Source organism: Sebastes umbrosus, chromosome 17 (genome assembly GCF_015220745.1).
Source record: "Sebastes umbrosus isolate fSebUmb1 chromosome 17, fSebUmb1.pri, whole genome shotgun sequence".
Taxonomy (NCBI): domain Eukaryota; kingdom Metazoa; phylum Chordata; class Actinopteri; order Perciformes; family Sebastidae; genus Sebastes; species Sebastes umbrosus.
In genome coordinates this window covers 10,309,384-10,332,285 of record NC_051285.1, presented here as the reverse complement: position 1 = coordinate 10,332,285, position 22,902 = coordinate 10,309,384, and the positions used below count along the sequence as shown (strand labels likewise).

The window sequence follows — 22,902 nt, the reverse complement described above, 5'->3', positions numbered from 1 at the left end:
GAATGCTGAAAGGTTATTATGTAATTTTTGCCCAATGATACCAGCTTTGTAGCTTCATGCGACTGGTTTCCATTGAAAATGACTTGTAGAATGTTGCCCGTAGTGTGAACACGGCATTAGAATAGGTCGTTGGGCAGCGAGTATCACAAGAGTTTTTGCAAGTTTTTGCAATTTGACGGTTATCTTCTAGACACGACCCTTCTGATTTGGTGGGCCTGAGTGCCAAGTGGGTGGATCCAGGCCCACCCACAGCTTCACACCTGTTGAAGTGATTTCTTCAACCCTGCAGTCACATTGAAATACAAAGGAAGCACTGCAATATGTGTGTGAATACAGCCACAGTATTTAGACACTAAATCCAAAGGAAACCACCAAAGACCCTGGCTGCAGTTGTTGAACATCTATCTTTATTCTGCACAATCTTGTCAATTCACCAAAACATCTGAAAGAATATTTAAGGCTGTAGATAGACTTAAATGATACAAAAATCTGGGCAACAAAGATGGAATTAGGAAATTAAGTTAGTATGCTAAAAATACAAAATATAAAATTTCATACTTAAAAAAATTATACCTTATCAAATGTTGTGTATTTATTTACAATGTCAATAAAACACCTCAAAATGGATACAGTTCAAGATTGAGCCTTTAGGAAACTCTCATAAATAAGAAGTTCAGATATGAACAAAGTAGTCTCATTTCACATTTCAGTTTTTTTTCTTTTTAATCTCCCATTAGATTTTCCTGTTAAATTGCTAAAATGGTATTTCAATATTCTGTCCTGAAAGAAAAAATAAAGTTCAATGAAAAACTCTGATACAGACGCTCACCAAGTGGTTCAAGGAAAGAGTTCAGCTTCGACTCATGAAATGAGGACTTTCATTGGAGCCCCAAAGCAGACCAGCGTGCATAAACATATCCGAGCAATTGTGAAAAATGTATGATTTCACTTTTCTTCAAATGTCAGAGCCTCTCTGAAAACCACATCTACATTTTATTTACTTGTAAACTCTGGTTCCAAATGTAAATATCAGATAATTACATTATTAGAATCGTCTTGTGATTCTACATAAAAACAGAAAAATACCTTTGTGTTGGGTCATGACCATAGACTTTATATAAAGATGTATATAAAGATGGACAACATGACAGCTCCCCAAAAGTGAAGCCAAAACATCTTGATCGCCCCCTGGTGGCTGGCTGCAATATAGGTCATAAATCCCGCCCCCTCCATGTTAGTGGATGGGAAATGGGCCAAAATAAAAAGTCAAAGTACATGTCAGGAACATGTGAAATTGTTCAGTAAGATATGATATTTTGGCTTCTCTTTTGTACAGTGGGAGGAAATGGAGACGTGTCGTCCATCTACTGTAAATACACTGTATACCGTCTATAGTCATGACTTACACAACATATATTTTGACTTTGAATTCACTTCAGTTGTTTGCACCATGCTGTTGAAGATTAAAGCAACCGATTGAATCTGCATGGCGGTTAAAACAAGGAGAACAGGCGTAAAATAAATACATATGATCAATCATATGTATTTCTGAAATGAGGTTAAAAAAGCAACATTGATGATTTGGTACACAGGTGGTCTGTGATTTAAAAAAATACAACATCTGAAATGGTGAAAACATGACTCATCGACACTATGTTCTGTATCCAATTATTTCCAACAATGAAAAAAATATTTTAAGCTGGGAAGCAGACCGAGGCCTCACAGCTGGGCTTGTTTTAACCAGCAGGAATCAGTTGTTCCTCATACGCGGCATTGTAAAACCACTGATCTGCTTGTGGAGCTTGTTTGAAATTTTTCACATTGCTTTTTTGTGAGGGCTCCGCAGGGAGAGGCATTATGAATAAGGATAAAAACCCGCCGCTGACCTTTCGGCGAACTGTTTTTTCGAGGCGACCTCATCCTGTGCTGATCTGCCCTGGGGCTCCTGCTGCTGAACTGGAGCTCTGAAACATTAGCCAGGTTGAGTCTTGTCCTGGGGAATTACCGGACCGCCACAGCAAGTGCTCACAAACACGTTTACAGCCGTACAAACCAAAAACCCCAATCATTTAAATCGGCTTTTTAAAAGCTCCGGTCCTCCAATGGGATTAGCAATCATTCAAACAGTGAGGAGGTGAGCTAGCAAGTCCAAAATTAAAGGCCACTTGCTCTTTATCTTGTTCCCTGTCATCATCTTTTTTCTGTTTCTGGCTGATAAAAAGAGGAGAAGCAATAGAAGTGCAGTTCAAAGTAATAAATCAAGGGATGAAAAGCCTTACATCTCCAAAATATCAACTCATTTATACATGTGATTTTTTTTCCAAACCCCTTTGTTTACTCTCACACACATTCCAGGTTCATTGCCACATCATCTTCACCAGGCCCATCCACGCTAAAACCAATAACAGCCAGTACCACAGTGGCACTCATCTTTCTTTCCTTTTTTTCCAGTGCAATTCATGGGTCTCTCCTTCGGCCCTGCGTCATATCTAGTCCACGTGGTTCTGCTTGGTCCAGTTTCAATTCCCAGTCTAGTCCAGAGGCCTCATCAAAAAATTGTCCAGTCCAGTATAGCATACGAGTCTGTTGCAGTCAAATCTGCAGTCCAGTTTGGTCAACTCCAGTCCAGTATCATCCAGTTCAAGTCTTTTTCTCGGCCCTGGACTATAAAAACTCCACATAGTTTTCTGGTATCAATCCTGTTCGGCCGTCAAGAGTCCCTTCCAGCCAACCGGGCTCCCTGGAGGCATGAACTGGAAAAGGGAGAAAGAAACAGTGATTTTGTTTAAACATCTCAATATAGATGGAAAAAAAATATCCATAAATATGTGGCACACTTGTGGACGAACACATGCGCAGAGAGAGAGAGCGGAGGGAAGCGGGTTAAGAGACAGACGGCAATAACTGAGAACAGGGCAGTCAACAATTTCACATGTTCCTCATTATCGGAGTGTTTCATATCTAAATATTTTGTGCGGACATGTCTGGCAGCTACATCACACAGCAAGAGCTGCTAATAAGTGAGCATGAAATACGAGCCTGGATGAGAGAAGTCAACTCCAGACAGGGTTGTTTCCGACAGCACAAACTATTTACATCAACTGTAGATGAGGGTGAGAACTGGCTCAGTACTGGAATAATATTTTGGTAAAAAGGTGTGAAACCAACCACCTGATTATGGTTATATATTATTAAAAGCTGTGGTTTGTGATTGAGGAGTCGACTGAGTTAATTCCGACATATTAAAAACATTATGTAACCGCATACACTCCTTTTGTATACAGTTGAGGTGCTACATTGGATGTTGTTTCAGCAATACTTGTCGGCTTTGGATGTTTATCAGGAAAGTGTATAACACACACCGGTAATTCACAACCTTTTTTCCTTAAAGGACCCATTTTCCATCTTACCCCCGACTAAGTGACACATTTTCTGGATATTTCAAATTATATTCAATGCATCACAATAATAGTACAAAACAACTGATAAACTGTACAATTAACCCAAATAGAGAACGCAATAACTGCAGGAAGTTTGTATAAAACGAGCGATTTACATCAATTTCAAACAGATTATTTCCTTTGAATATTGCATCATAGATGAGTTATCCTGTTATTTTTAGGACCTTTTAATACAATTCTCTGTCTGTATTATGTTTTTTTTTTTCATTTTTAACTATCATTCAGGAAAACACTGACTTTGTCTAGAAAGAAGCCTATTAAGTAATAGGCTTCTTTCTAGACAAAGTCAGTGTTTTCATCTCCCTGACGCTTGGCCATTGTTCTATTAGCTCTCAAGTTGTTTTAACTGCGTACTTTTCTAATGCAGGATGAGGCGTTTTCTTCACAGAAATGAATGAAATGCTGAGCTATAGGCCAACTGTATATTTTTAAAAAAATGGTCTCACACCCCTTAAAATCAAGAAGGGCTTGCGACCCCCTGTGAAGCTTTGGCGACTCCTAGTGGGGGTCAGTAACCACAGATTTATACCACAGCCTATCATGAATGTAGTGCCAAATAAGCAATGGACAATCTAATCTAAAAGAGCTGCTTGGGTTTAATGCACTTTTGTTATGCTGTTTATCTTTGACATTCCTTAAACCAGTATTAATTGATTTTTTTAGCCACTTGGAGGAAGAAGCTGTAAACACAGCATTAAAATATTATGGCCTTATAAAGTTAATACAGCCAACATATAGGTAACTATCACACACAAGGTACTATTCACACATCCAGCAGCTATAGATCAATTAGTGTTTGTTTGGAGTTGTGTTTCTGGCCACTTCGCAAATGTATGTCCAATATTCACTCTTCTTTTAGCTCTGTTTTTGGTCTCCACCACCTCCTGAGGGAAATATCTGGCTCTAAAGCTGCTAAATGCTCTGCTATTTTCACCAGCTAGTCACCACAGTTGTCTTTCTGCTGTTTGGTGGTGGGCAGGTAGTGTCCAGTGGGTTATTGTCGACTGAGTGTGAGGCAGGAAGACGGGATGTAAACATATGGTATGTGCAAATATAAGCACTTTGAAGCTGAAGTTGAGCTGATGGAAAGAAATCTGACTGAAAAGCTGATTTAGATTCCAGGTTGTACATGTGCAAACAGCTCTCTTGACACTGCAGGGCTTGACATTTATGAACTACAATAACACCGCAATTTGAAGGAGGAAGCAACGTAATTGAGCGGATTGTGTGTCGCTGTGGCTCATATTGTAATGTTTTGGTTAAGGATCCACTGAACAAGAAGACCTCTGGCAAGATATGGCTAAAACACAGGAAGTTGAAAGGAAGATCGCTGCAGAAGTAAATTGTGTGTTCACCACATTTTGTCCTGCCAGGAAATCTAACTCACAAATGGTGCACATCATTCTACCGCAGTTACATCAAAGAAAGACACCAAATGTGAACTTAACATGAGACAGTGCACAAGGTTTTTTTATCTGTTTTTGATTTCCGTATATATCTGCCTGATTTAAAGAAATGCAAAAAAAAATTGGCATCAGTTTGTGCAAAAAAGTATGAATCAAAACTGAGGGAATATTCTGTATAACAGCAAAGATAATTACATTAGTATATTGTATAGTAAAGGTATTCTTATGATCACTGAAAAGGTATTATGATGCTGCAGTATGAGCAGTCATCCATGACTAGCTATGAGCAGACTGGGGTGTTGAGATCCCACTGTGGGGATTACATGTCCCCAAGGCCACATTTTGACCCAAAGGGCTCCAATGACACTTAACTGCTCTGCGTTGCAATAACCCTCAAAAGTCTCAATGCATGCAAACTCTATTTAGGGTCTGAGAGACCATGTATCAGCTGAATCCCTACCATTCCTGAGTGTCTGTGTCTGTTTCCCTGCAAGACTCACCGTGATAACTACTTAAGTTCTCCTGTTATTCTGCCTGATAACGAGCAAAGCCGCATAAGTACTACCTAAGTGGTTTTATTATCCTTAAATTTGTGCAAATCTGGTCTTTATTAAGAGAGTTGAGCCAAAGAAAGCTGCGAGGAGATAAATGTGATTTATAGTTTTGGACTTGAGGTTGGAGAGGCTGAAATTAGGCTGGATAGGAATCTTGATACAGACAGTCTCAGAGGGGAAAGGAAAGGAAAAAAGAAATTATATTTCCTGTGTCCTTCGTGTGTGCCTGTGTTGGGTTACTTTCATATATATTTATATATATAGTAGGGTTGTCAACGTTAACGCGATAATAACGCTAAATTGTTTTAACGCCACTAATTTCTAAAAACGCATTAACACAACTGATCATTCGGAGTTTGTACCAGGCTCAGTTTTAAGTAGAGTGAAGATACTAGTATCGTATAAAACAAAAAATAAATTCATGACCATGTCATACTGGTTTGTGGCGAAGAAGGTTAAATAATGCACCAAAGTTGCGCTAAATTTTGGTGAGGAAAAACTGGCATAGTCATTTTAAAAGGGGTCCTTTGACCTCTGACCTCAAGATATGTGAATGAAAATGGGTTCTATGGGTACCCACGAGTCTCCCCTTTACAGACATGCCCACTTTATGATAATCACATGCAGTTTGGGGCAAGTCATAGTCAAGTCAGCACACTGACACACTGACAAGCTGTTGTTGCCTGTTGGGTTTGAGTTTGCCATGTTATGATTTGAGCATATGTTTTGATGCTAAATGCAGTACCTGTGAGGGTTTCTGGACAATATTTATCATTATTTTGTGTTGGTAATTGATATCCAATAATAAATATAAACATACATTTGCATAAAGCAAACATATTTTCCCACTCCCATGTTGATAAGAGTATTAAATACTTGACAAATCTCCCTTTAAGGTACATTTTGAACAGATAAAAAATGTGTGAAACATTTGCCATTGCGATTCATCAAGGACAATCACGCAATTAATCGCGATTAAATATCTTAATTGATTGACAGCCCTAATAAATTCAGTGCCCAAAATAAAGCAAATGACTCCTCAGATCTGCAGATATGCAAATGCAATGCATTGCACATAACTGCATCTGTTACACCCCAGTCTGCTCGCCAGCCTCTAATATTCTCTGGAGAAGTGTGCAATAAGAGCAAGTGCACATCCAAGCTTATTTTAAAGCCAGCTGTCGAGATAAAAATACACTTACAGTAACGGAAAAAATATCACACCCTATGGATTCAGGCTCCCAGTAATTAACTGCAAGGTGTCAACTAAAAAGCTTCTTCGTGCAACTCCAGTGCACCTTCCTCCTTCCTCCAATGACAACCACACTTTATTAGACACACTTTCCTTTTCCTGTTTTCAAAGGAACCTTTAAACTTCATTGTGAAAATGGTAGTCAGGGAAAAATGATGTTCCAATTATAATTTTTGGGGCAAAATCCCTCAACTACATTTCCACAATTTCATCCCCGACAATGAAGTCCGAACTCCCAAGTCTGACTTTTCATTTTGACAGTAATTGTTTTTTGTTTTTTTTTTCAAACACCAGCCCACATACTTTCCTTTTTTCTTTCTGCTGTCAAGTCCTGACTCACCGTTGTCAAAGATGGTCCCAGCGATGAAGGACAGCTCGGAGTTATGCTCTGCCTTGCAGGCATACAGCGCTCGAGCCTTCCTGCCCGCAATACTGGAGATAATCAGAGAGTGAGAGTGAGACAGAAGCTTCTGGGCTGATTCAAGGGAAAAAAACAGACAGCTTTCAGTTTGAAACAATGCTTAATTTAGACACCTCAAAACCACACACAGGTCATTACTTTATATGAACTGTTTTATGAGCACCAAATGGCTATATTCACAAAAGATAAGTCGAGTCAAACTGTAATGAAGTGATCTTTTTTGGACTGTAATGGATTTCCAATTCTAGTGTTTGCCTTTTTATTTGACACACAGTGGCAATATACGTATTTCAAATTTCAGCCTACAGTTATTCTTACACGCCAGTCTTTTGTTTCCCACGTATCTTTTACACAATCAGGGTCTGCCGCAGAATCTGCAAACTGCCATGCAGAAGGTGGCGGTTGAGGGAAGGGCCGGGGTTTTGAGGGTGCATAGCAGTGGTAAGAAACTATATTATATCAGCTTCTGCAGCAGCACCAGGACACTTATGTCCAGCACTGTATGTCCGTATGGCGTATGTTGATCCACTGAGGGGCAAATTAGCTTTTAAATTCAACCTTTTCATTGCTGCTGTTATAGATTGTAATTTTACAGTCTTTAATGCACAACTTTTCTAACATGCACATATAATCTGTCACTGTCAATATCAATCCTACAGGCTGTCCATACAGTATATAGACATCTTCACAATACACACTGTATACAAGCATATTTGCCCACTCCAAGGTTGATAAGAGTTTTAAATACTTGGCAAATCTCCCTTTAAGGTACATTATGAACAGATCAAAAATGTGTGATTAATTTGCGATTAACTACTGTATGGACAATCATGCGAGTAATCGCGATTACATATTTTAATTGACTGACAGCCCTAATTATTATATATATGCCTATTTTTTCACATACTTGTGTACAGTCCTGTCTATTCTTTACCTTTATTGTCCAGCCTTGTTGTCCTTGTCCCTAGCTGTTATTTCTATTTCCGTGTAAGTACACTGAGAGAGATGCAAAAACCGGAATCAAAGTCCCTGTTTGTGCACACATACTTAGCAAATAAATCTGATTCTGATTGGAAAGGTCAGAGGTCATGGTCCACTATATGATGGCTCCTTGAAGCTTGTAGGGAGGAAGTGTCTTGCTCATGGACACTGCAGCAGGGAAGACACTTGGTTGAGCAGCTTTTTCTTGTTGTTCCTCATGATTTCAAAGTGAAATGGCAACAGTAAAGACTTCTGGCATGGTGAATTTTGAAGCGCTACTTAAGTAAATGATAGCCTATTAGCATATTAATAATAGCATTCAAATGATTTAGTACTTGACGAGTGCTTGAATCAAATTCCCAGACACTCCCAACACCTCTAGAAGTGGAACGCTTGTTTGTCAGATACACCAGTTTTTTTTTCTTTCTTTTCTTGCACACCACCTTTGCTGCCAAGAAAGAGTTTCCCAGGACAGTCTTCTAATGCTTCACTGTCATTAGTGACAAGCTGTGATTAAATCATTACACAAACAATGTGGACCAACCTGACAGGGGAGGAGTCACTGGAGGCGGAGGACGTCGGCTGTGGACTGGATGGGGCTGAGAACATCGGCCAGGAGGGAGAGCGCGGCGAGGTGGGGCTGGGAGACATTGCGCTGATGGACACAAAATGGGCAATTTATAGCATTGGCAAAATATAGTTTTATCAGCTGCGACTGTTGTTGTGACATTCTTTAATTAAAGACACATTTTTCCTACCTGGTTGGTATGCTTCCACGGTTCTTTGGGTTCAGCCTGGAAACACAAGATGAAATAAAAACCGAGATGAAGTAATCCATCCAGATGAATGAGCCATAAGGTTAAGCACTGAATGTTTCTGGACATGTAAAAACAAAGGAAAGCTATTCTAACTAACCTGATATTAATTTAGACATTATGTCTCAAGAGAGATTATATTACAGAGGGGGTTTCCCTTCTCGCTGTCCTCTCACTGAGGTCTGCTTACATTAGCTTTCCAGCACACAAGGAACAAATGACATGTCCACAGAGACGACCTCCCAGCTTACTTTAAAATAAAACCCAAATAATTAAGCTGCAAGGAGAAACTGACACCTTAATAGCTCTCAATGGGTGATGTGAGTCGCTTAATGCGCTCCAGCTTTGACCAAAATAACAACCTTAAATAAAGGCTAATAGCCATGATGAAGAAAAACATTACATTCTGTTGAGCTTACACAGTCAAAACAAATAGCTGACTTCACCGTAGATACACTAACAGTATAAAATGGGATTATGCCTGTTTGTTATTTAGTATATTATTATATGTCAGTATGACGAAAGATTACTGACATTTTTGTGAGAACACGAAATAACAAGTTAACAACATCTCAACTACAAAACAAATGTTAACTTGAGAATCCATATCCAACTGAATTAGTAATGTATATGTCAACTTGACCATGGAGGTAGTGGGGTGGGTGCGACTGTTATCGAAGTGCGTTATGGGAATTGGTGGTTGACGATGACTTTGCTCCCCTCCCTTTGGACCTGGTTCGGACCACGCTTGGGTGTTGTTCAGGTGAGTGAAATCAGGTGTAACTAAAAGTTAGTAAGTGTTTAGATATATATATATATATATATATATATATGTGATATATAAGCTGTTGTGCCATTGCAGGGTCCAACAATAAGAGCCAGTAAAAAGTTACAGTGGGCCTGTAACGTTAATTGGTGCTGTCAAAGTTAATGTGATAACGCGTTAACGCAAATTTGTTTTAACGCAAATTCGTTTTAACGCCACTAACTTCTTTAACGCATTAATGCAACTTGTTAATATTTGTCATTGTTTTTCTGTTGTTAATTGATTTCCAGTAATAAATATATACTTAGATTTCCATAAAGCAAGCATATTTGTCCACTCCTATGTTGATAAGAGTATTCAATACATGACAAATCTCCCTTTAAGGTACATTTTGAACAGATTAAAAAAAATGTTTAATGAATTTGCGATTAATCGTGATTAACTATGGTCAATTATGGGTTTAATTGCAATTAAATGTTTCAATCGATTGACAGCCCTACGTTAAATACATCATTTTCGGACATTGCTTCGCCAGCGACGTTACAAATTCTGCTCTACTCGCCGAGATTTCATTCCACTCTGCTTCAGTCTGTCGCCAACTGTAGCGGCGGCCGGTTTGGACACGGAGATGCGAGTGACGGCTAACGTGTAGCTTGACCACAGTCTTTTTCTCGGTCTGCCAAGCTCGGTCATGATGACATGACATGATTCTGGTACCTCGTCAAAATGTGAATTAATTGCTGCATTTTATAGTCTAGTAGACAGAGGGGACACACAAGTAACATCAAATCAACAAGACTTACATGGTTAGAGGCAAAATTGATATCTAGATTTGGTTCATCTATCTAATGTAATTACACAGAGTTGTAGTGGGACTCTTTCCAAGCTTAGGGAATAGTGTGTATCTACAGTAATCTAATTTCCAAATTGTCAGACAACATGATGATGTAAAATATAAGTCATTCTTCTATCTAACCAGGCTGTGTGCCTTCATCAATCCATTTGTCATTCCATCCATCTAATCTCATGCTGCAAGATGCCAAACACACTCTCACACACACACATCGACGATGTCGATCATTTAAGTCTCAGTTTCTCTCTCAGAAATGACACGCAGGCCGCCATCCATCACAGGCTGCCCTTAAGGATGAATGACGGTCTAGAGCGAGAGAAGGTGAACGACACAGACGGAGAGGCTTGTTGAAGAGTGAAACAGCGAGGCGTTATAAAAAAGGGAGAAAGCAAAAGAAAATGTATTCATAGTCAATCAAATTATGTAAAAGGCAAGACCGGGTTTTGCAACAAGCGTTGTCATAATTTTCCTTGATTGAGTGTTTTTTAGTGATTACGCAGCCCACCGCAGGAAAATCAGTCATAAACAAGGCCAGCAGAGACATGAGGAAACATAACACCCACCACTCAGCCAGGCTGTTGTGCATCACGACCGACTACATGTGTTTCAGGCTCAAAGAGGAGATTTTCAGATGCCTCCGCTTCTCCATTATTCCATCTCTCTGCCCCATATGAACTGAAATAAAAAAAAGCCTTACAGGCTGGATTATATAAGCAAAGTTTCACTTGACACTACATCTAAAAGATGCAGCCACTTGCCTGATTTTAATAACCTCTAAAGGGACACAATTACAATTTTTCTATAAGAAATCTTGTCTGCAGGCCTCCCTGCTCATGTACTGAACAGCTACGACAATCTGCCTCCATTGTGTGATAAACGCTTCAAAACTACTTCTTGAGCCTTTTTTTCTCCTGATTCATTCACCAACACAATCTAAGATGTGAAATCAGCGGGGTGCCTACCTAATGAGTCTATTGAGTTTAAAATACACTTTGACTGCCCCTATAATCACTGACATTTTGTTGCAAGAATTGAGCTAAATGGTGCTGTTGAAGCTAATAGTGCTGACGTTAGTTGTATTATTATGTAAGGGAAGGTGTTGAACAAGAACGCTTTCTAAGAGCAAAGTGCAGCCACGTAATCACACGGCACAGCTAGGTAGGAGTGTACGCTATTCCACCCTAATACGCAAATTGCTTAATGGAAATTACTTGATGATGGGACACACCCAGAAGTGACGAGAGTGATTACAAAGTGCTACTGCTAATTATGAATTATGTTTCTTTAAACGCTGCTAAAACCACATCGGTGGAGTTTCAAACCATCTAGTGAGTTCCAAAAAATACAAAACATGTCACATTTGAGTAATGATGGAAAATAGATCTATATTTGTGTTTGATGTAACAGTCAATCCAAAAAAAACACGGTGTTGGTTTGAATATTTCAGCAAAAGGTTTCAATGAAGTGTCCGAACATGCAGCAAAGGCAGAATATTACTCTATTCTTCTGCCAGTGTCAGTTCACTCCCTATATATATATTATTTAAAGCATATAGGTGAGTTAAGGTATTGGCAGTGTTTTTTTTTTCTCTCATCCACCACTCTGCACATTACATGAACTCGTTCACATTAGGGCCCTTTTTTTATAACATAGACTTTCCCTTTTTTGATGACGTGATCTGTGGTTGCCATAGTGACACTGCTACATCCTGAGGCTACATTTGGTATAATCATGGTCTCTCTCTCTTTAAGAACAAACGCATGTTCCACTTCAATAACTGCACCGTTAATACAGTGACTCGTTCAATAACACAAAGAGGAGAAGTGATAAATGCGGACGCTGTAAGGAGTCCATCTGGTGATGCCAACAATGCACTCCGGCAGATAATATTGGCTATAACTCTGCAGAGGAATCACATGTCGCCAAGTGACAAATATAGACATAGTGATGGATCTGAGGTGGAAAGTTCATTCTTGACCTTGGAAACAGCAGTTGTTAAAACTATTTCACAGCACGGTCCACTTGATGGCTGTTTTGCAGCTCTCTAGCGTATCAGAAGGATGATGGATGTTTGCAATGACAGCATTTTGGAAATATTAGCAACATTATTAATTGAACTTTGTAAAGTGAGTCTTTTGGTTTGGAAATTCTCAACAATGTGAATGTTTCTAACTGAGTGTTCAGCAGATGGAGCTCTGACTGATATCCAAAGTGGATTGGAAACAGAACAGGAAGTGAAATCCCTTGACAGATCGTATTATTGGTACATGAGCTGCGGTACAAATAACTAGCAGCATGATACATGCTGTTTAGTATAAATAAGACATATTCAAGACATTTTACCAATATAAATTAACCCTGTAGGTCTTACCTTCTTTTCACCATACAGTACTGAATCAATTTGCTTTTTTCTCTTTAAATGTATTTATATATTTATTTTTACGTATTTTAATTGTTTTTGTTTTTTATTTATCTACTTACCTTTTTTTCTTTTTTTGCTCTCTTGTTCTGTTTGTACCACTGCGTGTATAAAATATTAGGGCTGTTAATCGATTAAAATAGTTAATCGCGATTAATCTCAAATTATTCAAATGTACCTTAAAGGGAGATTTGTCAAGTATTTAATACTCTTATCAACATGGGAGGGGCAAATATGCATGCTTTATGCAAATATATATATATTTTATTATTGGAAATCAATTAACAACACAAAACAATGTCAAATATTGTCCAGAAACTCTCACAGGAACTAAAAATGTGCTCAAATCATAACATGGCAAACTGCAGCCCAACAGGCAACAACAGCTGTCAGTGTGTCAGTGTGCTGACTTGACTATGACTTGCCCCAAACTGCATGTGATTATCATAAAGTGGGCATGTCTGTAAAGGGGAGACTCGTGGGTACCCATAGAACCCATTTTCATTCACATATCTTGAGGTCCGATTATTTATTCTTGATACTATATGTTGGTACCAAAGGATTCCTTCGATTTTCTAGTTTCATCTGATGCCAGTATCTTCACTTTAGCTTTAAAACTGAGCCCGCTACAACCTAAAAATCACAAGTTGCGTTAATGCGTTAAAGAAATTAGTAGCGTTAAAACAAATTTGCGTTAACGCGTTATTATATCGTCTATTTTGACAGCCCTAATAAAATAAAAAAATATTACTAATAATTGCCAATATTTGTTGGACATTTCATGGAGGTACAATTTCATGAGTTGATTGCAATAAAAGTATTTAAAAACTCCTTTTCTTGTGTTTCATTTTAATGGAATTTTGCTGTATTTTAGGCCAACTTAGAGAACAAAAAAAAAGTTGTGGTTGTGTTCCTTATTTATTTATTAAACTGTCAGTTTGAGTGACTGCCTCAGCGATCCACCTTCTCTCTCTATTTGTCACTCACTGCTTGTCTGTCAATGCGCTCTCTCTCATCTGCTTCCTCTGTTTCAATTTCTTTCCGTCCTATCCATCTCCCTCCGACCCATTCTTCTTCTTCTCTCCCTCCCTCCAGCAGAGCTGCTGGAAGAGACCATTTCCAGCTGACAATCAAGATATCTTTGATTGAATATATAAATCAATAGTGTTGTTTTGGACTGAGTTTTCCTCTTTTCCAGATAAGACTCACATATTTGCCGGCATGGTGCCCAAAAAACAGATAAATATTACGGGTTAGGCAGTGAATCAACTTGTTTCAGGTGAATATAGTCTCCCCGTCAGACTCACAGCACATTTGACGGTTGATTTACTGATCTCTTGTCTCTCCACACTCTTCCCTAACAGGCCATCAATTCACAGTGCTACAACACACCCACACACCCCCAGCAAAACTAACACATGCAAAGTCACACACTTCCATCGCTCACTGAAAGCGAATGCATAGACACAGGTTGAAGTTGCCAACAATGACAGCATGTATCTGAAATTTATAGACAATGCAAGTAAGCAATGATCAACATTTTTACAGCCTTGATACTAAAAAACAACATTCTCTAATTAAAGTGAAAAAAATGTGTTTGCCACCAATACAGGTTTGTATTTATTGCTGATATAAATACATTAAAAAAAACGTATAAATTCTGCTGGTCGGCAAATAAAGCGTACAATTATTGTCCTTAACTTGATAAGTTTTCTCTTGGTGATCACATTTCTTTTTACAGTGACAAACCAATTAGAAGTGACACAAGAGGGTTGAGCTAAGTAAAAGGAAACGCTGAGTAACACATTTCTAGGTGACCAAAATCGTTACTATTAACTTTTATGAAATAAAAAAACACTGCGAAAGAGTTAAAGTTGTAAGACGGAAACATGGACAACTCCCAGACCGGACAAAGCCGTGGTAGCGACCTGTCAATCACAAGGTAGCCACGCCCTAAAGCACACCCATGGTCAATTTGACTCTAAATGGGACCATAATTTACTAAATGAACATCATGCTGTATTGAAAAAGACTTGAAACTAGCGATTGAGACCATAAACTCATGTTTACAATGTTTACTGAGGTAATAAATCAAGTGAGAAGTAGGGTGATTTTCTCATAGACTTCTATATAATCTGACTTCTTTTTGCAACTAGAGGAGTCGCCCCCTGCTGGCTATTAGAAAGAATGCAAGTTTAGGGCACTTCCGCATTGGCTTCACTTTTCTCATTGGTTATACCCTTGGGAGGATCCCTTAAGTAGGAATGTATCGTCTGTTGCTTAAAGGCCGTTCGCAAAATAAAACTGCATGACCTGCATGAACTGCAAATATCAAGTTTGGACTCCAAAAAAAACACAAGGGTGCAAACAGCTCGCCGAAATATTTCAGTAATGAGCATCATAAATTTGAGTTTATGCCATTGTCACAGAGGCATAATTGAGCCCAACATTATCTCCATGTTGTCACAATGAGAGCGAGACGCTGTGAATTACAGCAGTACAGAGGACTGGCAAGAGGTTAGACAAGTTTGGTTGGTTAATAAACTGTGCTGCTTCTTTCCTCAGTGTGTACTTCTATCTATATACGAATGATGACGTGAATATACTGCATGACTTTTCATCTTTTTACGGTACGGCTGAACACATTTACCCTAAATTCACAAAATAATTGACCACAATGGCAGAGAGAAGCAGGCCTTTATTTGGCCTTTTATTCCTACTGCCCCTCCAATTTTCCAGTTAATGCAAACCCAAAGTCAAATTCCTTGTATGTACACAAACTGATCAAGTTGTTACACATAGCCACACTCGTGACTCGTGCAGCTTGAGATGGTGGTCGGCGTTACATGAACTCCTAACAGACTAATTATATTTACAGCGTTGCAGGCGGAAGGGCAAGCCGCCGAAGGAGGCAGAACAGAAAATGTCAGAGAGAGGAAATCTATCCAGAACTCTCTCTGAACTTAATGCCTCCAGCAAAACCCTACTATAAAACGATCCAGTGTTAACAGGGTTGCAGCTTTAAAACCCATTTCAAAAGTTTAATCCCCCACGAGCGACTACTGACAGTGCTCAGTGTAATATCTGAAGATCTAAGAGCGTGATAGAGAGAGACACATATTATGTCTGTATTGTGCTAAAGGCAAAAAAAAGAAAAATAAATGAGAGAGAATATCAAGAAGCAGCTAATCAGTAAAAGCAGAGCCGTGTAACCTGTCTAACACTGCATGTCAGTGAGTGTAAACGGGTGTTACGCTGCGGGGAGGAAATATTTCTAAGACAGGTTTCCGACAAACTTTCTAGTAACACATTTTTCTGCTTCTCAGCCATGGAGTGTTTGTGGGTTTTTTCAGTGGGGGTAATTAACTTTTACAGCTCTCTTTCTCTCTTTTTTACTCCAAACTCTCTCCATCCAACGCTTGCTCTTCACTTCTCTTTTGACTTTTTTTTTTTTTTGCTTTTCTCTCAAATGTCAAACAGACAGGAGGAATAAATAAAAACTCACAGACTTTCCCCAAGGGACACAAGGAAGACGTTTTGCCATTTACGCTTTGACCTTAGTATATCAGGTCCAAGGTCAAGTCCACGGAGTCAGCAGTCGTATTAATCACATATGCTAGTGCAGTGGTTCTCAAACTGTGTGACTGGAATTTTGTCCCTTAAATGCCCCATTCAACTATTTCATAAAGTACCCATTTGAAGAACAATTTTTAAATGTTCTATCAAGTAATACTATTTTAAAAACAACTAAACGTGGAATTTCTACGCCTCGGTCCGCGCACCATTCCATCATCTTTCCTTCGCATCAACCCAGACACTGACCATAAGACAAAAAAGAGGATTGCTCGCTGAAAATGGACTTTGCAGACTTGCCCCAATGATATCTCCTGGTTGTGGGTAGCAAAAGGAATACCCAAATCTATTGGTTTCTATTTTATCATCATTCCCAAACACATACTTATGCGAGCTGGGCTTCTCGTCGATGACGTTTCAAGTAAAACAACAGAAGGGAGTGCTTGTATGTGGAGCAGGACAAGCGAGTGAAACTGTCCTATGTCCCATCTCAGATCCAGACACTCTCAGAGACACACATTAGTCATTAATTGGCCCTTCCTATGTAAGTAACAAAACTGGAATTACTGCCTAGCGGTAGTATTCCTCCGCCAACCAGTCAAATAGCAGTTAACATCCACGTCTGTCCAAAATGTCATCACTTCATAATTTTTTCCTATTAGACATTTCTGTGACATTATCATAATTAGCACATGAATTCTTGAGTTATGGCCAAAAAGCTTCTTTTGTGAGGTCACAGGGACGTTGACCTTTGATCACCAAATTATAATCAGTTCCTCCTTGAGACCAATTGGACGTTTTGCAACATTTGGTTGTACTTAGCTCCACCCTCTCGTGTCAGTTCTGGTTGCAAAAAAACAAGATGGTGATGGACAAAATGAAGAACTCAAGGCTTCAAAACGGAACCACAAACCAATGGGTGACGTCATGGTGACTATGTCCACTACTTATATACAGTCTATGGGTTTTAGTAACCTTGACCTTTGACACATACCTCACAGACTCCGCGCCCGAGTGTGTGTGACGTATGCGGCCGGCGTGTATTTGTATTTGGAGGCAAGCAGCGAAGAGAGAAGGAGCCCGGAGGAAGCGGAAGAACTGAAGCGGCAAAGCGAGTACGGTAGCGAGAACACGACCAAAGCAACCAGAACCAACCCAGAAGCAAATGACTCTGGCTTCCTCGCTTTCCAAAGCAATCCCATATGACAAAAAAAGGGCAAAATGGAAAGAAATCACGGCTGCTGTAACCAACTACATCCGGTTAGCGTAGTTGAAAAGTCCGGATTCAAAAGACTCATTAAGACACTTGATCCAAAATATGATCTGCCTCGTCGCAAATGTTTAGAGAAAGCTCTATATAAAATCTCAATAAAATCTGATTACTGGGTTCGTGACACATGATTTTGTCATTATGTATAGCCTGTTACATTATAAATAATATAATTATTTTAAAACTGATTTAATGAAAGCACTTTTTCTAAAACTTGAAACGCTCTTCTAAAAATCACTAAATTCTGGAAACATGATTTTGTAACTTAATTTAGCCTTGTTGGAATTAAAAATGATTTTGTTTTGATAAAATATGAGTATATTTTATTGTTAATAATCTATTTGAGATGCAATATAGCCTCTATATACCTTAATACAGTATATTCTATATTTATAATGTATTACATACATCGATATTTTGAGTAAAAAAAAAGAAATAGTGTGCCTTGGAATCTGCATCCTCATTACAACTCTTCCTAACTGGAGCGAACATCAGATTGTTTCAATTTTCCCAATGAAAATATCCTAACCTGCTCCGTGCGTCAGCGAACAGGCAAAGCAACGTTTCGCATGTTTTATAAATCACTCGCCCTGGCTCTATTTATGTGAAGTTTCTCGCACCTCCAACCTTTTCATGCATTACTAGAAAGAGTCATGGAGGTGTGATTTGCATGCAAGAGAACTATTTTAAAAGAGGTGTCCTCCAGGCATCTCCCACCAAGAGACAAACTACAGTAAAAGAACATGCCCAGGAATTAAGGTGTCAAAACTGAAAATAATATCCTTCTCAGGGGAACGTGGGGCTTTTGAAGGCATCTGACCTTTGCACCTCTCTCCTGTCTATGATGAGGGTGCAGGCTGGCTTTTCTTGGAAATCCATGATGTCTGGCACTGGGAGATCGAGAAAACATGGTCTGGGATCCGAATCAGGAACCCCAGACAGACTCTCTTTGCTGATTGTTTAAAAAAAAATGGAGGCATTTTATCCTGTAAATGGGCTTGAATACATCAGATCTAGGAAATCGTTAAGATATTGGAGAAGCCTACGTGTTCAAAGGAGAACTATTGATCCTAAAATGTGCATATAAAACAGGTTTTGTTGCAGGGGTTTAAAGGGATGCTTCAGCAATTTAGTATTTGCACTTAGGGGACTTGCAAGATACACAATTAAAAAAGTAAAAATCGAAGCAACAGAGGCTGAGACCACTAGTCGACACCGTGCATCGTTGTGGACTAAACGTTCATCTGTGGTTTTAGCACGATGCAGTAATTTACTTTAATGACTTTAACACTGCAGTGTGGGGCGCTAAAGCAGCAGACATGCAGCAAGAGGCAGAAAGAAACGTGGCTGTACGTCAGTGTGGAAATACTTAAAACCATCCCTAAAGTACCACAACAGTACCAGCGCTACGCATAACCATTTAATGCTACACCCGCTCATGGCTAGCGCCGTGTCATTGTGTCAGTCATTATAAATAATGTTTATTTCAATAAACCAATAAAACTAGTTTTCATTTGTAAACTATATGCAGCCCATGAACATTTGTGTTTATTGACGAGGTTGCTACAGTAGTTTCACAAGTGATAGCCAAAGTTGATCTTGTATTTCAAATTGTTTGAGCATGTAGTCATAGCATAGAAGGTAACACGCAAATTGCAAAAACGTACAAAACTCAAATTCATCAAAAATTACTATAATTTTAAAAATGAAGTGTCACTGCTTGAGCTGATGTGGGTTTCCACTGTATAATTCTGTATATTGTTTAAACTCTTCAACTTTTTAAGAGCCTGAATGAGAACTGATGTTTAGTTTCAAATTATCTAAATTATCCAGAGAGCTGCTATTTGTGGCTCTTGACCTCAGTTTGCCTCATACTTGAACTTAAACCTTAATCAGAACTGATTGTTTAGGCTCTTTATCCATATCAGAATATCTTTAGAAAACTCATACTGTGCACTTGGCCAAATATTATGACTATTTATGGATGGTATGTGGTCCATTTTCCTCTCATTTCCACTGCTGAACAAAAGAATCCTGTTTTTTGTCAAACTAAATCTTGGCTGCTACGGCAGATTGTTTATGTGTGTGAGCATGTCTTCAAAGCACTCGTAAACATGAGGTTGAATCTATTTCTGATAATCTGTGACCAGCAGGTCTCGATCGCCTTCTGACCTGAGATTAAATTTAGATCAGATAGAGCTTCTTTTATCCCCCTTAACCCATCTCCTTCAGTTTCAGTAGATTTAAAGGGTAAATAAGAGGGAGTTACAAAATGTGCAGCAATTAAACCACATATCATCTAAATTAATAAAATGCAAAACAATCCTGTCTTCCATCTTATGGAGGACAAAACCTGCCAAAATAAAAAATAAACGAATAAATAAATGACTCGATAGATAAAAAAATATATCAATGAAAGTAGCAAAAACAATAGATAGATATCAATCAGTTGATAAAATTTGACATAAATTAATGTTTGTGTTTTAATTTGCTTCTTTATTTATCTATCTTTGTATTAAATCACATATTATTTATTCTTTTGTTTAATTTTACTTTTTATTTTTTTATGTATTTATTTTAATATTTTGTTTTACATGTATTAACTTATTTTTGGCATTTATTTTGTATTTACTTATTTTATTTGTTTTATATTTACTTTTCAATGTATATATTTATTTGTATGTATTATATACAATATTATATTATTTTTGCTACATTAAATGACATTTATTTCTTTATTTATCGAGTCATTTATTTATTTATTTATTCATTTATTTTAGATTTTGGCAGATTCTGTCCTCCATATATTCCTGTATTCATTGTTTAGCAACAGATTTCAAGGACATCATGGCCGTTGTGCACAAAAAAAAATATCTGCTGGAAAGACTTCTAATTTTCTTTTTTTGTGTCCTTACGGAGGTAAAAATCTATCGTCTCAAGCTTTCAGGTGGAATCGCTGTCCTTTTTGAGAACATTTTTAAGAGCATCCTTGGCTACAAAATATTTTCAAGGACATTTATTTATTATAAAGCTGAGTTGTCATGCATTTTTTCTCCATAGATGTGAAAATAAAGTGGCAGTACTCTGTTTTGACAGTTTTTTGTTAGACCTGCCACCCGTTATTTTGATGCATATAAAACCATTCATGTTCATTTTGTCATCATTACCTACATTATCAATCAGCAATGAATGAGTAGCAGAATACATAGTCATCGATATGAGAGTCTGGCTTATTACATCGACCAACATTGGAACTATTTACTTCTGAGGGCAATGTTTCTTTGACTTCAAGTTAGATTGATTTCATTACTTTTTGGTTTCATCTCTCTTTCAGGCTTTGTGGTTGATAAGCTGGATTTATCTTTAGACAGAGCTCAGCACACACAGACCAAACTGATTATTATGGATTTTGCATCCTCTCATTTGACTCTGAGTAAGACGACGCACACAATCTCGCTTTGGCACAATCTTGAGAATCTCACTGAATCTATCTCGGCCTCGACAGCTCCCTTCGACATTCACACTTCACTGACGACTCCAGCCAGAAAGCTTTGGTCACCCAACAGCTCCATCTTTAAATCTGAAATAAAATCCTCTGCTGTGTGTCTGTTCACACTGAGTCAGGTAGATTTTTTTCTTTTCTAAATGCATGAAAATAAAATGTAGCCATGTTCCAAATGCAAAGAGCGTAAGGTTTTCCAGCTGAGAAATGGGTTAATGAAGGGAGCTCTGTTTCACCTCGATCACATGAGCGTGTGATACAATACATATATAAAAAGGGCCACAAGTATGAAACACTTGACAGCACTGTCTTCCATACAGGCATCACCTGAAGAGGAAAAACGGCAGGATATAAGCTGCTGAACATATTATGTCATGCATCATTAGGTATCCTATCATGCCCAACAGGTTGTTCACTTTAGTCATTAAATGACTCTTTAATGTGACTCATTATAGAAAGAATCTGAAGATCTTTTTCTGTCTCCTTGTTGCACTCCATGCTCTTGAATATCTCTTTCATTTATACATGATATATCTCTTCTATCTTTGCATAGCACCCTGAGGTGGCCTTAGTTCAAGAAATGCCAAAACATATACAGTATGCACATTTCCTAACTAATTAGTATAACAAAAATAATACTCTTAATTAACTGGAATACATTTATACCTGGCTCTTAAACTGTGTCCTTTATCGCACCTCATTTTGAAAGGACCATAACTTAACTCAACTTATGAGTACCCTTACTTCTTATTGCGTAACGCCACAGCCTCGTGAGTCTAGATATAATATTTTCTGTTGGTTTTATTGTAACATATATGCAGTATTATATTTGTGTACAATATATAACAAAACAAAAAAAGTGTTTATTAACCCAATATACATTTATGTACAAACTGTGTAAATGTATGTCGTATGTAGGCCTATAGCAACGGTCTGCCATACAGAAATAACAGACCGCAGAACACCGTGATTAACCATAGAGTATTCAACAACGCCGTGTAATAACTAAAGATATTCAATTATGGTTATGTTGGAATGAAGCTGGATTTTCACAGTTGCTACCACCGTAAAGAACTCCACACACACACACATGTTATGTTCACTTTCACTGAGCGAATGACTTGAATAGATTGCTACAAAATGTGGTGGATGTTCAAACATGTTGCTTTAATTGATCACGTCAGTCAGACTGCGACCTGATGTCCTCCATCAGTGACAGAGCAAATGTCCAGAGGGACAGAGCGATGGAAAGTATTAAATAACGGCGACACAGAATTCACATCTAGAGGTGAGCACATAAACAAAAGCTGGATGTAACAAACTATGGGCAAGTGAGGGATTTAAAGAATGAGGATGAAGGAGAGTAAAAGGAGAGGGAGTAGAGGTGGCAGCGGGGAGACAAAAAGTCAGAGGCGACGTGCAATCGTCTTGGTGACGGGCTGTACTTGAAGGCCTCCCCTTCTCAAGTCAGTAAATGAGATGATTGGTAGAATGTATCTTGATCTAACAAAGTGTATGTAAACACTAAAGTGATAGGACAGATGATCCCATGCCCGTATCTGTGTGTGTGCTCGGCCTTGTGTCTGTGAATTCCATATACAGGCGTGTGTGTGTGTGTTTAACCCGTTA

The 22,902-nt window shown here is 38.4% G+C and overlaps 1 protein-coding gene across 1 annotated transcript in view; it reads right to left on the bottom strand.

The window, feature by feature from the left end:
* Positions 1–390: 390 nt before the first annotated feature.
* The window catches only part of LOC119475631 (rho GTPase-activating protein 26-like), a 107,063-nt gene continuing 84,551 nt past the window's right edge, over positions 391–22,902 (bottom strand). Inside the window, exons 21-24 of the mRNA XM_037748500.1 lie at positions 8,834–8,869; positions 8,620–8,730; positions 7,014–7,105; positions 391–2,753 (exon numbers count right to left, since the gene is read on the bottom strand). Coding sequence (XP_037604428.1) covers positions 2,665–2,753; positions 7,014–7,105; positions 8,620–8,730; positions 8,834–8,869 — 328 coding nt within the window. The 3' untranslated portion in view covers positions 391–2,664. The remainder of the gene's footprint in view (positions 2,754–7,013; positions 7,106–8,619; positions 8,731–8,833; positions 8,870–22,902) is intronic.